This window comes from Sinocyclocheilus rhinocerous, unplaced genomic scaffold (assembly GCF_001515625.1).
Source record: "Sinocyclocheilus rhinocerous isolate Xijiao unplaced genomic scaffold, SAMN03320098_v1.1 scaffold682, whole genome shotgun sequence".
Lineage (NCBI taxonomy): Eukaryota > Metazoa > Chordata > Actinopteri > Cypriniformes > Cyprinidae > Sinocyclocheilus > Sinocyclocheilus rhinocerous.
In genome coordinates, this window is record NW_015642528.1 from 979,681 (window position 1) to 996,603 (window position 16,923).

A 16,923-nucleotide genomic window follows, 5' to 3' on the forward strand; every position below is an offset into this window, starting at 1 on the left:
TAATTGTAATCTTTTGACAGCTCTTATATTTGTATAAAAATCTCTCCAAGTAAAGTATATTTATGATTATGGGTAGGCCACAGCCACGGAGCTGAGCTTTGGTTACATTTTTTTTTTATTAACACAAAAAAAAATGTTAACAAATAGACAATATAAGTTATACATCCATTACGTTATTGGGTTACATGCTAACATGGCATGCTAAAAGCAGCAGACGCAGAACAGATTAGGTATCCCAACAGGAAAAAGCTTCTTTGGCAGCACTATGGTGAAAAATCTCTCTGACAGTGAACCCATTACTGCTTTATACTGTACCAGACAGCCAACATACGGAATCCAATTATCTCTGTAGCTCTACAGCATGCTTTGCAAGCATGACTGTACACACATACATAGACACAAACACACAGAGGACTGTTCAAACACACCACAGCACTTCAACAACATGACAGTGATGTCATTCAGTTAATAGCAAACAATAAAGTCCTGTAGAAACAGTTTAGGGTAGTTATTGTGTTACCTTGGACGAGTAGGCGTGTGGTATGGACGGCCTCTCCCTGCTCGCTGTACGCTCGGCATGTGTACGCTCCCCTGTCCTCACGGCTGATTGAAACAATCGTCAGGCTGCCATCACTCACCTGTGGAGAGATGTCACAGCATCACCTACTGAGATCCAAATTCTAAATAATCTTATTAAAGGGATAGTTCATCCAAAAATCAAAATTCTGTCATTAATTACTCTCCCTCAAGTCGTTACAAACCCGTAAGATCTTCGTTCCTCTTCGAAACACAAATTAAGATATTTTTTATGAAATCCGAGAGCTCTCTGACTCTGCATGGACAGCAACGTAACAATGTTCCCAGGCCCACAAACGTAGTAAGGAGGACATTGGTAAAACAGTCCATGTGACATCAGTGGTTCAACCGTAATTTTACGAAACTGCGAGAATACTTTTTGTGCGCAAAGAAAACAAAAATAACAACTTTATTCAACAATTCTTCTCCTCCAAATCACGTCTTCCGCCATTATTGAGAGCACTTAAGCATGTAAATAATGCATGCGCGTGATGCTGCAGACGTAGAACAGAAATGCGCATGTGTTGTGGTACTCTCGATAATGATGTGATTTAGAGGAGAAGAATTGTTGAATAAAGTCATTATTTTTGTTCTCTTTGCGCACAAAAAGTATTCACGTAGCTTCGTAAAATTACGGTTGAATCACTGATGTCACATGGACTATTTTATCGATGTCCTTGCTACGTTTCTGGGCCTGGGAACATTTCAGTGTCAGAGAGCTCTCGGATTTCATTAAAAAATATCTTATTTTGTGTTTCGAAGATGAACAAAGGTCTTACGGGTTTTGAACGACATGAGGGTGAGTAAATAATGACAGAATTGAAAAAAAGCAGTATATAGTAGTAAAATTTTAAATGTTTTTAAAGATGTCTCTTCTGCTTACCAAGCCTGCATTTATTTGATCCAAAGTACAGCAAAAACAGTAAAACAAAAAAATTGAAATATTTTTACGATTTAATATAACTGATTTCTATTTGAATATATTTAAAAATGTAATTTATTCCTGTGATTTCAAAGCTGAATTTTAGCATCATTTAATTTAATTTCTATAATTTCTCAAAAAATCATCATCATCCAGTCTGTCTGGAATGACATGAAGAAACAGAACAAACTGAGACAGACTAACTCCAGAAGAACTGTGGCTACATCTCAAAGATGCTTCAAGAAACCTACCTGCAAAGCTACCTGAAAAACTATGCGCAAGTGCACCTAGGGCAAAAGCTGCTTTAAACGCAAAGGATGGTCACACCAAATGTTGATTTAATTTAGTAAATAGAAGTTAATTGATAAAGAAAATCTATTTATGACATTATTTTTGACAGCATCCTATGATGTGCCTAAAACTTTTAACAGTACTGTAGCTTTCTTGAAGCATCTTGGAGATGTTGCCACAGTTCTTCTGGATTTAGTCTGTCTCAGTTTGTTCTGTTTCTTCATGTCATTACAGACAGACTGGATGATGATGAGTTCAGATCTCTGTGTGGAGCACTGGCTGTTGTCAGACTCCTTGTGCAAGCAAAAATCTCACTGGATTATTACAATTAATGGCAAAATTAATGTTTGGAAATGTAAACTGATATTTCCTACTGACACACTACAGCAAAAGATAGAAATAACTGACTTAAAACCATTTTTAATAATTTTGGCCACCATGGGTGAGTAAATCATGGGGTCATTTTAATTTTTGGGTGAACTATCCCTTAAAGGTGCAGAATGTAATATTTTCAGCTAGCGGTTGAAATGGGAACTGCAGTCCAAATTCAAAATATTGGAAAGCGGTTTTCCTCCTCAGACTCAACGCTTATGCGAGTTGCCAGATTAAGGACACACAACAGGAACGAGTACAACTGAAAATGGAGGGCGACAAGCCTTACACTGTAAGTTGATTTATCCATGTTTTAATATGCCTCTGGTCATAGAGCTTTTTAGATGGTTGTCGAGGCTTTTTAGGTTGGGTAGAATCTGCAACCAATCTCTGACCCAATTGGTTTGCTGGTTTCCATGGCTGTAATACGCTGTGTTTTCCACCACCGGGCAACCCGGGTGTCGAAATACTGTTGGGTAAATTGGCAGTGGGTGGAATCACACAGATCAAAACAAAAACAGACATTCCGACACAGAACGCTCATTTCAAAGTAAAATAACGTCTCAGGTTACTTATGTAACCATGGTTCCCTGAGTAGGGAACGAGACACTGCGTCCTCTAGGGGTCGCTATGGGGGAACGCCTCGTCGTGACCCGTGTCTGAAGCATACATTGAAAAAACACCAACTTGTTGGCCGGCGACAGCCGTGACGTCACTACCGGTGCGACTATAGTATAAATAAGCGCCGGGAGCTACACATCATTCACTTCTTCGTTGTCGCCGGCCAACAAGTTGGTGTTTTTTCAATGTATGCTTCAGACACGGGTCACGACAAGGCGTTCCCCCATAGCGACCCCTAGAGGATGCAGTTCGAAGTTCCCATGAAAGGGAACTGGCTGTAACATTGTTTTTCAGAGATACAAGTATGTCAACTTAGCATGTTTCCTAAATGTCTGCAAACATTATGGTATTTTTATGCTTTAGTACAGTCCAAAAATTACATACAACACATTTTGGGGTTTTCAGGATTTTTTTTTTTTTTTTGATTCATTGTGTATACTGGAAAACGACAAAAATACTGATTAAGAAAATGGCTTTTTGCAGAAAGAAGTTTCTCTGAAACTTAAATATATGAATATAAATTATGTTTTCACATTATCTCATAAGTCAATATAAATCCCCGTTTTGCTTATTAAACACCTCAGGTGTTTTTTTTTTTTTTAAAGTCTGTTTGCTTCAAGTGAACAGTAGCGCCTTAAGTCTTGAGCAACTTCTTATTTCTTATCTCTGTGACAGATTTCACTTTTTTCTTATATGAACACATAGATCAGTATAAATTATGTGCTGGGAGAACCATGCTCAGCATCCCAAGAGAGACGTCTATTTTTCCTGCTGCCAAACCCACAGCTATGTTTCTTTACATTCAACCCATGTATCATGACAGGGGCCACTCTTACAAAAAAACTCATAACAAATAAAACAATTTGACAAAACAAATAGTCTCATACACCGTGCAAACAAAAGCACTTTGCAGTGAAAACGTGAACCGGAGACAGAAAGGCAGAGACTGCGTAGGAGAGATCAAACAAACCAGGCCACTCCAACAGAGACTTAAAGATCAATGTGCATCTCTCTTTCTGCGCCCACACAAGCGTTATTTCCATTTTACCAATTGCAGAGCAGTTTTTGCGTTTATCTAATATGCTCTGGATTTTTCTTGGATAGATGGGCTTTGCCATGTTTGACCGAGGAGGGTTTGGTATTTTTATTAAACATTTTAGAAATTAGGATACAAAAGCATAATTTATAATGGGGATTTCCCAACCAGTTTTAGCAATGGTCAATTTTGTCCCCACAACTTTATTAAAGGGGTCATATGATGTTGCTAAAAAGAACATTATTTTGTGTATTTGGTGTAATGAAATGTGTTTATGCGGTTTAAGGTTAAAAAAACACATTATTTTCTACATACTGTACATTATTGTTTCTCCTCTATGCCCCGCCTTTCTGAAACGCGTCGCTTGTAACACTCCAAAGAGAAAGGAAACTTGAAATCGCATCATATGACCCCTTTAAATAGCTGGGATGTATCTAATACAGAGGAAGCATCTACATTTCTTATTTATTTATTAGTTTTATTTACTTTACACAAATTATAAATTTATTTAAAAAAATTTAAGTCATTTAAAATTATTTGTGGATAAACTAATTAATATTCATGAGCTAAGCCTTTTGGGCAACAAATTATTCCCACCCATTTATTATTCTGACGTTTTCTTTTGTACAGGCTTTTGTTTTTAGTAAAATACTAGGCCAGCCTGCTCCGTGTCTTGTCTTAATTCTGAAGTCATATAAAACATGCAAGTCATAATTCATTAATAGGTTCCTGTATGAACTCTGAAGCTCTTTCAAGCTGTGATGGTTAGCTTGCTGGCTCGGTTTCACAATCATCCTTTCGAGACAAGGCCGCACTTATGAGAGGAGAGTGTCTCTACTTGTTTTTTGGCCTTGCATAGTGCACATGCTCTCAGAGAGTGAGCTGAATAATTGATTTACTCAGTACAAGAGTGTGGTGGAGTTTGGTGGCAGAGGGGCGGGTAAGGGGTGGGATGCTGAAACTTACTATGTATGATTCATCAGTACATGTTATTGCAAAGGGAAAAAAAACAATGTTTGTCTTTGTAATTTTTCATCAGAATTGAATAACTTGCTCCACCTTTGAAATAACTTTCTTCTCAGCTGATATCACTGGGCAATGAAATAATGCAGAAATAACTTTCTTCTCAGCTGATATCACTGGGCAATGAAATAATGCAGGCTTTTCTAAACTTTAATTGTTAGTGAAATATAGGTTAGATTTTAAAATATATATATATTTTTTAATAATAATTTTCTAGCATTACCATTGAGACAAGTCAAGAGGCTTAAGGGTGAAAATGTCAAAAGTGGATGCCAACTGTTTTGGGAGAAATACAGTTCATTCTAGGGGTGGAACGGTTCGCGAAAAAAAAAACGTAGCGGTTCAACTTAAATCTGACAAGGCATCTGTAATATGGTTTGCTATAAATAACACGTAAAACGGCATGGGTTCGTGCCTCAAAAGAGGGCTTACAATGACTTACAAAGATACATAACAGCTACAAGTGTATGCACTACTTGCTTTATGCAAGCACTATATAGGATAAATCACTATACAGGATTTACCCTATTATACTTTATCGACACGAATTGATAGGTGACCTAAAAACTAATGTTAGACCTAACATTTTTTATATATTTTTTTTAAACTGAAAATCACTGTTTATTTTATTTGTATCTTTACTCTATTGTATTTATTTGTGCTGTTGGTTGTAGTTAGACAGATTATTCTTATTTTCTTTATTTGACAATATAGTTTTTGCCTAAACATAGCACATACCGAACCGTGACTCTAAAACCGTGATACAAACCGAACCGTGAGTAAGTTGAACCGTTCCACCCCTAGTTCATTCTCATTTTCAGAATCATTTCTCAAATTCTTGTTTTTGTCATGAGCAATGTCCAGTGTTATTTTCATAAAACAACTCATTACAAAACATTTTTGTAAACTGAAATAAATGTCAAATGTCATAAATGAAAAACGAAATAAATGAAACTAACAACAGTTACTGAAAAATGAAATGAAATAATTATCAAAAATATTATTATTATTATTATTATATAGACAAATTGTTATCCTGAGGGAATTAGTAAACCACTTAAAAAAAAAAAAAAAGAATTTTTAAAGTGAAATTTTACTGAAAAAAAAAACTTTCTTTAATAACATTTATTTAAAATGAATAGTATATTCACTATAAGTCAGCAAGGAAAGGGAAAAAACCCTTTACTCACTTTTGAATGCAATTGGCTGCCAGTCATAATCTCATGGGAACAGACCTGACAGGTAAGGGACTCGACAGAGCATCTTTTCTCCCCGGCCTGTCAGAACTGGACGGTTAACGATACATGAGGGTCACTTTACTGCTGCCAGCCGAGCAGGTGAAGAGTACTTTGAGAAAAAAGTGCAAAAGTGGAGACAGATGACATAGATTCATGGTAAAGTAAAGGCTTCGCTGAGGGGGCTCTCTGATGAATTATTCAGCGTTCCATCAGACGGTGTAATAGCAAGACCTACTAGCAAGCATCATCATCACAGTTCATGTGATATCAAGCATGTGTGACTTTCTCCTTAGAAGACTTACACACACCTTGAGGCAAATATTTCTTGGATGTTAGACTTTAGTTTTTGATTTGAAAAAATCCCAAAACATGTGCACTGGTAAGAGCCTGTTAACTAATACTAAAACTATGAAAAATTGTTTTTGGTATTTAAATAAATAAAGCTGGAATAAAATTAGATTAAAATAAAATAAATTAATCTTAAAAAATTAAATAAGTTAAATTAAATATTACAGTACATGCAAAAGCTCTAACAAAAATTAGCAACTAACTGAAATAGATATGTATAAATTGAAGTACTAAAATAAAAATACATTTAAGCTACAGTATATAGAAAAAAAAGAATAACATTAAAATGAAAACGGGAAATATATAATATATATATATATATATATATATATATATATATAAAGTTAATGCAAAAAAATAATATATACTACAACAGTACATAAATTATGATAAAATAACATTGGTAAAAGCAACTTACAATTAATGTATTTTATCAGTACAGCTACATTTGAATGCTCGTCAATGGAGAAAGATGCTTTTTTTGTAGTTTTACACAGCAGAAGTTAACAGGACAATGCTAACCAGCCAAACCTTGACCCTTTGACATGAACATACACACTCCACCGCTTTTACAAACTTAACATACATGCCTTGAGTTCAGTCTACAATGCAGCATGATGGTAAGCGGCTAATTTACTCAACAAACAGCAGCAGCCTGAGACTCCGCTGTGGATCCCAGACTCCATAATTATGCTAATTACACAGACGGAGATGCACGGCCAGGCTGTAGCAGACCCAACAACAACACACGTGTCTAATAAATCATAGCACACCACTCAGAGTAAATAAAAAAACTATGTCTATGATTGATACCTATTATTTAGCATTATTCAAAGACTCCACCCCACCTTCCATTCATAAATAACTCTGATATTGTCTAAATGAATCTCTTTTTAAGGCGTCACTTGTAAATAAAAATGGCTAAATCTCAAATATGTCACATTATGGAAGTAAAGCAGGTTGTAAACTGTACTTCATGACTTTAAAGGAACATTATTCTGCTTTGTTGTAAAAAAAAAATGGTACTTGAGCATCACTGTTGCAATCTTGTACATTTGTCTTTTTGTCCGATTTTCAATTTTCTGGCTTCAAATCAAAGTCTTGGACATTCTTCTATTCGCCTACTCACTAGTTTGTTTGTTTTATGGCTTATTACTCTTTCACAAAGACTTTTTTGAAAATCTCTATAGAAAAAATGAATGGGAAAATACTTCTGGAACCAAGTGTACTGAAAAACTGGGCCAGCTCTGTTGAACTTTATGGAAGTACATATGACAAAAATAGGTGTTAAACACTGATTTAGGATGGGATTCCTCTCCTTTAAAGACAATTAAAAGAGGTAAGTTTGTATTAACCTACCAAAGAATTATGCTTCAAACACATCCAGCAAAAACGCTAACCAATTGTAACCAGAACTTGTCATCTTCCCTCTGTAAACAACATTAGAGATATAACCAGTCAAAACAACGCTCTATTTTGACTGAACAAAGAGCTTGCCATCATTCAAATTAACAAGCAAAGAATACCATAGTTCCTCTCCTGATGTTATCTCACCTTACTTCAAAATTGTCCGATCACTAAGCAAAGCTTGTCACTGACATGCTGTCATTTCTCTGCTGTGTGTGAGGAGATGGAGATCTCTCGATGGGCTCTTGTAAATCAAACTCTTTTCAGGCAGAGAACTGAGCCATCCGTTCCTGTAGGAATCTCTTCGCTTTGTCTTCAGCGAGCAGATGGTTTATGGAAGCGTTTGATGGTTAGGTTCAGTATGTTTGGTTTGCCAGTTTTGATGAGCCACAATCAATGGATCGCTTGTGAGAAAAGAGCTTGTGTTTTTTTTAGTCGCTGTTTTTGACAAGAGAATCTAAAAGTCTGTTTCATATCACGGCCAGCTCAATTGATGAAATATAAAAGATGTCACTCAAGTCGAGAAATTCCACTAGTATTGAAATACTAGGATGGTTTATTTGGTTCCTAATTACACAGAACTGTGAACATAACGGGCCCAAGGGACGCCTCTTCGACACATAGTTAAAATGAGCACAGTTACGAGCACCGAGATGGACAGAGGGCTAGTGCTAAATGACTAGGGACTATGACAGGGTTGAGGGGGATTAATTAGCTCTTCCTGTAGGCCGTGTGATTACCGTGTTAAAACTACTGCTTGATTTCTTCAACCTGACAGAGGAAGTTTAAAACATACAGTAGGGAAACTCAAATTGCTTTGCTTAAAGACACTTTTAGACAAAAGCATGGAAAAACATCTGAACTGTGACAAGCTTATTAGGGACTAATCTAAATGGCCCTGGTGGCAATTTTAGAGGCAGTCCCTCAAACCCTCTAGTGCCCCCAATAGCTCAAAATGTCACTGTACACTAAAGTTTGAAAGTTTGAGGTTGGTAAGATTTTGTAATGTTTTTAAAAATCTCTTATACTCACCAAGGTTGCATATTTGAATACTGTAAAACAGTCATTTTATGAAATGTTTTCTATTTTAAGATATTAAAAAAGTTAATGTATTCCTGTGATGGTAAGGCTGAATTTTCAGCATCATTACTCCAATCTTAAGTGTCCTTCAGAAATCATTCTAATATGCTGATTTGCTGCTCAAGAAACATTTCTAATTATTATTAATGTTGCAAAGAGTTGTGGAGCATTTTTGTGGTAATTGTGATACTTTTTTCAGAATTTTTGATATATACATAAATATTAATATATTAATTAATATATTAATTAATATATACATGAAATGTTAAAGACCCCAAACTTTTAAATGGTAGTATAGAACTCAGCTATTAACTGAACTGATAAACTAGAAAATATTTTTCCTCTTGTCAATGTCAGAGATTTGCAAATTGCAGTTTCAATGCAGCTTCAAAGGGCTCTACACGATCCCAGCTGGGGTCTTATCTAGTGAAATGAGAGATGAGGGGTCTTATCATTTTCTAAAAAAAATACAAATTTATATACTTTTTAACCACAAATGCTTATCCTGCACTAGCTCTGCAACGCGCATGCGCAACTTCATGCATTACGACGTAATCACGTTGGAAAGGTCACATGTGATTAGTTCTTTGTCTGTGTACTTCTGTTCAAAAAGGAAGGGTAGGGCGAAAAACTCCATCTCATTTTCCCCTCCAACTTTAAAATCATCCGACATCGGTGCTTTGTAAACACTGGGTTGGTACTTCTGCCTATACGTCACACGTGCGTGATTAAGTCGAGCTAGTGTGAGACGAGCATTTGTGGTTAAAAAGTATATAAATTTGCATTTTTCTTAGAAAATGGCCAATTGTTTCCCTTATTCCTTGGCTTGGCCACCACTGAAGTCCACTATATGGAGGAAAATCCTGGAATGTTTTCCTCAAAAACCTTAATTTCTTTTCAACTGAAGAAAGAAAGACATGAACATGAATGACATGGGGGTGAGTACATTTTTTTAGGAAATTTTCACTCTGGAAGTGAACTAATTTAAATCTGGTTATTTAAATTAATAATAATAATTAAATCAAACCTAAACAAAAATCTTTAAAACTGCAAGTGAGCGCTGCATGTGGCACTTTCTCTGCATGTCACTTGTTTGTAGTTTAAACACAGAAGCAGCAACTGAATTGTGCTGGTGGGCCACTGATAAACTCATAGAGGGCTGGATTTGGGGCCGTGACAATGGTAGATGGGACAGAGGAAGGGAGGAAGAAGTAACGATAGAGGAAAAGAGATGACAAAATGCCTTTGACCTGTCATTTCCACTGTCACCAAATATCCTGAGCCCTCACTGTGACAACTCCAATCCTGTATTTGTGCAGAGAAGGATATCAATCAAACACCACAGGAACTCTTCAGGATCTACAACACTGTGTCTGTCACATACTAAAGTTTCACAATTTCACATACCACAGCAAAAACAAATATGCTTTAATGCAAACACCAAAAAGCTCATTTAAAACCATTTCAAGTGTTTCTCATTGAATTAAAAATGACTTTCTACAAGCTTTTACACTATCTATTTACTACTCTAAACAAACCCATAGCAGACGGCCATATGAACATCTCTTCTAACACCTATATATCTCTAATATATAGTATATATTGATATGGAATCACTGAGAGAGAGAGATCTTAAACAGTTAGACGTGACCCAATGACTACATTGACACTAATGGGTTGCTGGACCACTGAAGCGCTGGTATCTTCAATAGACACAATCACACACACAGACAGAACTGTCCCAGCTGAGAGGAAGTGAGTTGATAATAGCACAATGTTTTCTTCTCCCGGAGTCAATAGTACAAACATGTATCATTTTTTCATCTGTCAGAGCTCTGGATTCTGAACACAGTCTCCATCTGTCATGTATAATTTCACTGTCCTGTTTAGTCAATTAGGTAAATGACTGACAGTGTGCTTTTTTGAGGCCAACCTTAGCTCTGGCACATTACTAATGCTTGAAACCATGACCTTAAGATCTAAATTGGCTGCAATATCTCATGATGGCTTGATGGAAAATGTAGCATTAGTAAATGCACTAATGATGGTCCCTGTATTCACAATTCGTCAAATGAGTCTAAGGTCATGGTCTGATGTCAGACAAACAAACTATAACATCTGCTTATCTTCATTTATTGAATATGTTTTTTCTGCATTTGTTAAATGGGACAAAACCAAAAATATACGCTACTGTTCAAAAGATTGCGGTCAGTAAGATTTTTTTTTTTAAGGAATCAAAAAAGTGAGAATTTAGAAGTTCATACGGTTACAAAACATTTCTATTTCAAATAAATGCTGTTTTTTAACTTTCTATTTATCAAAAAATGTATCACAGTTTACACAAAAATATTAAACTCTCTTCAACAATAAGAAAAAATGTTTCTTGAGCACCAAATCAGCAAATTAGAATGATTTCTGAAGGATCATATGACACTGAAGACTGAAGTAGAGGCTACTGAAAATTCACAGTAATAAATTACATGTAAAATGCATTTAAATATAAAACTGTTATGTAAAATTGCACTAATATTTCATAATATTACTGTTTTTACAGTATTTTTTTTATTCAATAAATGCAGCCTTAGTGAGTATAAGAGACTTATCTAAAAAAACATTTAAAAAATCTCACGACCCCAAACTTTGAAAAAACTAAGCTGCAAAAGATGGCCATTCCGAACCGAGAGCACATTAATTTAAACAGAGAGAGCAGTGTTGCCAGATCTCACTAGAAAAAATTAGTAAAAAAAAAAAAGGCTCAAATTAAGTGGCTTTCCACACCAAAAATAGTCTAATGAATATGTATTTAAATAAAATTGCTTAATTTCATTAATCTTATTGCAGCATAAATGTGCATAACATATATGATGAAAAAAGCCACAAATAAAATGTCTTGCATTAATTAATAAATGTCATTTAATTTAAATGTCTCATGACTGCATTCTGGAAATAATCCTCTTTTTTCCCTCTTTTTTTTTTTAAGGAAATATCCTTACATTTTACTTATAAGCATTTTTTTTTCAAAATCACTGAAAAAACAAGCCCAAAATAATTTATGATGATTTTAAGGGAATTAAGGGCCTATTAAGGGAATAGGGCAACACAGCATATGACATATTTAGTATTAATCAACATGTACTTCCCCGATGAAGGCCATAACAAAGATTGAGAGAAATGGCGAAAAACAAATAACAGCTGTTTTTGGTACAAGAAACGTTTTTTTTTTTTTTTTACTAGACATCTGGGGGACAAACAGTTAATATTCCTAAAGTAGAGATGTGTTTGCTCACCTTATACTTGCTGCTGTCCTGTACGGGGTCTCCCTCCCTGAGCCAGCTGACTGAAGGTTTGGGATTCCCGAAGGCTGTGCAGCTCAGAGTGATGCTGCCCCCCTCTTTGGCCTCCACATACTGTGGCGGTGTGTCCGTGAAAGTTGGAGGAGCTGTGACACAGAGAAACGATGTGAAAATTCCCTATCTGTTCTCCATTATTCCCTTAAATAAATCAGCCTGGAGATAACACGGCAGGTATTATGTCCTATGATATACATGTCTTGTGATATACAGGTCAGACCCTGTTGAAGTATGACTCAAGCCTCATCAGAGCTGTTAGCTCGTACCTGTGAATAAGAGGGACTCCTGGTCATGGATCTGCCTCCTGCATACATATGCGCTCATTTATGAGCTCTTAGTATACAGTATATGAGCTCTCTGCTGGCATCTCTCTGATTGTTAATAATTCTGCTCCTGCTTCACGGCCAGTTGATTTAGGAGCTAAAATCTCCCTTTACTTTTTAATGTATGAAAGGTTTGAAATTAATTCTTTGCCACAACTGCTAATGGTGGATGAACAGAGAACAGCTATGATCACTTTAAATAAATAAATAAAACCACATAATTGCAAATAAATTAATAAAACGCACAGCAATAAAACACTTTTACATTTACATCACAAAACAACTTTGCATAAATATTAATTTTATTAAAATATTAAATATACTTAATGTATGCATTTTTTATTGTAGTATGAATATTTGTATTATATTTGTTTATTTTATATATTATATATAATATATAATTATATATATTATATATATATACACACACATAAATACATACATACACTTAAAGAGTTTTTATTATTAATACAAGTTATTTAATATATAAATTTTAATATTACAAATCATTTAAACAATTATACACATATGTTATAAAGCTCAGATAACAGGCTATCAGACATAAATATGGAGTAAAGCAAGCATGAAGTGGCACCGTACCCATTTTTTGTGAGATTGTCTGCTCTGGTTACAGTGTGCAGCTCAACGCATCTCCTGTGTGTGATAACTTGAAATGGGTCTAGTTTTGTGACACTCGAGGGGGAATTATGTTGTGCTGCATGATATTTTATTCAAAACCATCAAAAAAGTGACTTGTTGCATAACTGCTCATATTTCTTATTGTGTCTCTTGAAATTAATTTGGTGGTTACTCAATTATTTCTAGGCATAATGATAGACGTTTGAGCAGAGGATGACAAAGGAACACTAGGGAGAAGCGTTTTTTGTCTCAATCATGTTCAAATATTTAAGACAGCACTGAGACAACAGGGTCACACATTACCACATAGATCACAGGAACATCTTGCTCTCAAGGAACACAGAAGATATGGGTTTAGCGATATCTCTGCACTTACAGAGACCTGGACTGAACCTTCTCAAGCCAAGCATCTATTATACATGACTCTAAATGTCACTGTCTGTGAAACCACCTTGATTCAGCCTTATTGATTTGAACTGGTCTGATTATAATGCTAATTTTCATACCTTGTTTTGCCATTTTCAGCACTGCTTTATTCTGCTTAATTAAAACTTAAGCGTTTTCAGTTTTTTGAAGGAATCCCCAAGATCTGATGGCACATGACCAGAGTGCTGAAGGCAACATTTCTGAGGCCAGCCGCTAAGACATCTGTGCAAAACACGCCTCCATCTGCTGCGAGTCTCCATTTACTGCCTTACACACTCTGACACACTGCTGACCTGTGATGTTGATTAAACATAAACACACACACACACACACACACACACTCACGAGCACTCTATAGGCTAATGAGGAGGATGTGTGTGCCTTACATGAAAAAACAGCCTCATCTGTGATTGTCTCATGTTTCATAGTCACTGAGAGCAGCTAATTGATATGGACGTCTAAGTTTGCCTCTGCTTTTCAATCTAAATTCCCATTAGTGGCTAAACATTCAGGCGAATCCACTTGACATTAGCTTGCCACAGCACACCAAATGGAGGGAGAGCAACTGCCCAACACCTGCTGTGTATACAAATCACTGAGAATATATCTCACCAGATCGAAATGCCTTGCTCTAAATATTACTGTGATTTAGCGAATAATTCAATATGTTTAAGATTATTATTCTTTCAATATGAAATTAGGCGACCTAGTGAATTTTGCGATGGTGTTTTATTTGGCCATCATGATTTGTTCCTAAAATATTGGAGCTCTAGGACATGCTTGTGTGTGACAAATTTCAGAGTGAAAAAGGACAGACAATGAAATAATAAAAAATAATTTAGAGGAGGACTTGTTTTATGAATGAGGAATTTATGGGTTCATGAAAAACGTAGGTTTCATTTCAGAAGTGGAGAAAGTTAGTGTTTTTTTTGTTTGTTTGTTTGTTTTGATTTTGTCATCAAAAATGCATTTTGTAAATTTTGTTTTTATAGGGTCACTTCAGTAGCAAAAAAAAAAAAGTGTGAATTGGTATTCAGTTCATTTCAAAATAGGATTCAACAATTAATTTGCATCATTTAAAACATGACACTACCATTCAGACGTTTGGGGTCATCAAGGCTACATTTATTTGATCAAATATACAGTAAAATTGTAATATTGTGAAACTTACATCACTTATTTCTTATTAATCATGCAATTCTAAATATTTCTTTGTGAATATTTTTCCTGTGATGGCAAAGCTGAATTTTCAGCAGTGATTACAGACTTCAGTGTCACATGATCCTTCAGAAATCATTCTAAAATGCTTGATTTTTTATTATTATTATCAATGTTGAAAATAGTTGTGCTATTTAATATTTTTGTAGAAACTGACAAAATTTTTACAGGATTCTTTGATGAATAAAAAGTTCAATAGAACATATTTTGAATTTTGTACTGCATTGCATTGTGTTTTCAAATGAATGGAAATGTCCTTGAAATTAAAGGATAATGCCCTGGTAGAAAATCATCAGTACATTTTCCATGTTTTTTTTTTTTGGGATGTATTGCCCAGCTATAGCTTTATCACAACCAGTATGTAGTAATTCATAGTCCTGCTAGGCTTGAGAAACACTGAGTGGACATAACAGAGCCCTTAAACAGGTTGTGTTTATCTGTGCGGCCATAACAAGCTATTTCTCCTGTGAGTTAAGCACACAAGAGCCACTAACTGAACCCCATTACAGCGTGAGGTCTGTGTCTTCATAATTATTTCAGCTAACACACAGGCAAACAGTGAGAGTCCTGGAATAGAGCTGCCAAATGATCACCTGCTCACCCTCTGCGCATACACACACACCTTTACGAAAAAACACACACATTTTGTCTTCGACGCTGCATAATAATCCCTCCGATATTTCCAGGGCTTCGAGGCAAGATGACATAATCTCTTTTGCAATGAGCATGTGTGTCAGCCGGCAGCCGGTGATAAAATCACAAGCTCTTATCACAGACACAGATTGTGAGAAGAATTCAGCTATAATAAGGCTCTGTGCTTACACCGACCACACAGGCAGATGTTTTAGTGCACACACACAATAACAACACACGCATTGCACCAGTGAGAGCTAATTGGCAGGAGAAGCATGGAGAGAGGGCTGCGTGGAGCTAGTCCCTCAGGAACATCTTCATCCTGCTCATCTTCCTCTCAGGATCCTGTACTGAGTCGAGCATCTGTGTGAATGCTGCTCACTGGATTACACCTCACCAGATCACAAGACCTGTTTACACACATGCAAATATACGCGAACCGCACCAGCTGTACACACCGGCATGAAGCTGTTAACTGTCACATATCTCAACTGCAGGGAGAACCCAAAGCAAAGTGAGAGTTTTGAATGCAGAAAGGTCTAAATGAGTTGGAATGTGCACTTAGTATGAATCTACATTTCATACATTGAACAGAATTTCAGGATATTAAAATAAAAAATAAATATAAAAAAAAATTAAAAAAATTAAAAATCCAGAGTTCCACAAATAAAATGTAAAATATTTACTATTATTTATCATTTATTCTGTATTATTTACTACTATTTTAAATTATGTCCTTTTATTATTGCAGCTAACAGCTATTTTTAATTGATTAATTTATAACCTATTTTTCATCTTAATAATTCACAATGGTACATTTCACAGGTCTAATTTATATTTAAAGAGTATTTTAATCTTTAAACTATCTTAATATCTTGCATAGTGCAAACACTTGCTATGTGGCACTATCCGAAGATTCAACCAATGGCATGTGTTTGGGGCGGGACTATCTGTTTGCCCAACCAATGGCAGATGGGAGTGTTCCGGAAACATTATTTAAATTAAATAAAAATTAAATATATTAAATATTTAAATTATATTGTAAACTTTTGGTAAATGAAGGAAGATATTTGGTTATCACCACCTCTATCTATCTATCCATCCATCCATCCATCCATCCATTTATCTATCTACACTGAACAAAATTATAAACGCAACACTTTTGTCATGAGCTGAGCTCAAAGATCTAAGACTTTTTCTATGTACACAAAAGGCCTATTTCTCTCAAATATTGTTCACAAATCTGTCTAAATCTGTGTTAGTGAGCACTTCTCCTTTGCCGAGATAATCCATCCACCTCACAAGTGTGGCATATCAAGATGCTGATTAGACAGCATGATTATTGCACAGGTCCGGTGCACCCAGGATGCGATCTTCCCAGATGTCCTTCACTCCGGCGCCGGGACACCACGGACCCTGG

The 16,923-nt window shown here is 35.7% G+C and overlaps 1 protein-coding gene across 6 annotated transcripts in view; it reads right to left on the reverse strand.

Moving 5' to 3' along the window:
* Positions 1-16,923, reverse strand: part of LOC107756109 (protein turtle homolog B-like) — a 122,147-nt gene that overhangs the window by 45,908 nt on the left and 59,316 nt on the right. For all 6 annotated transcript variants that reach the window (XR_001641783.1, XM_016573105.1, XM_016573106.1 and 3 more), the window contains exons 4-5: positions 12,202-12,353; positions 521-638 (exon numbers count right to left, since the gene is read on the reverse strand). Coding sequence is in view for 5 of the 6 variants with exons in the window: in XM_016573105.1 (XP_016428591.1) it covers positions 521-638; positions 12,202-12,353 (270 nt within the window). In the remaining variant the exon portion in view is untranslated. The remainder of the gene's footprint in view (positions 1-520; positions 639-12,201; positions 12,354-16,923) is intronic.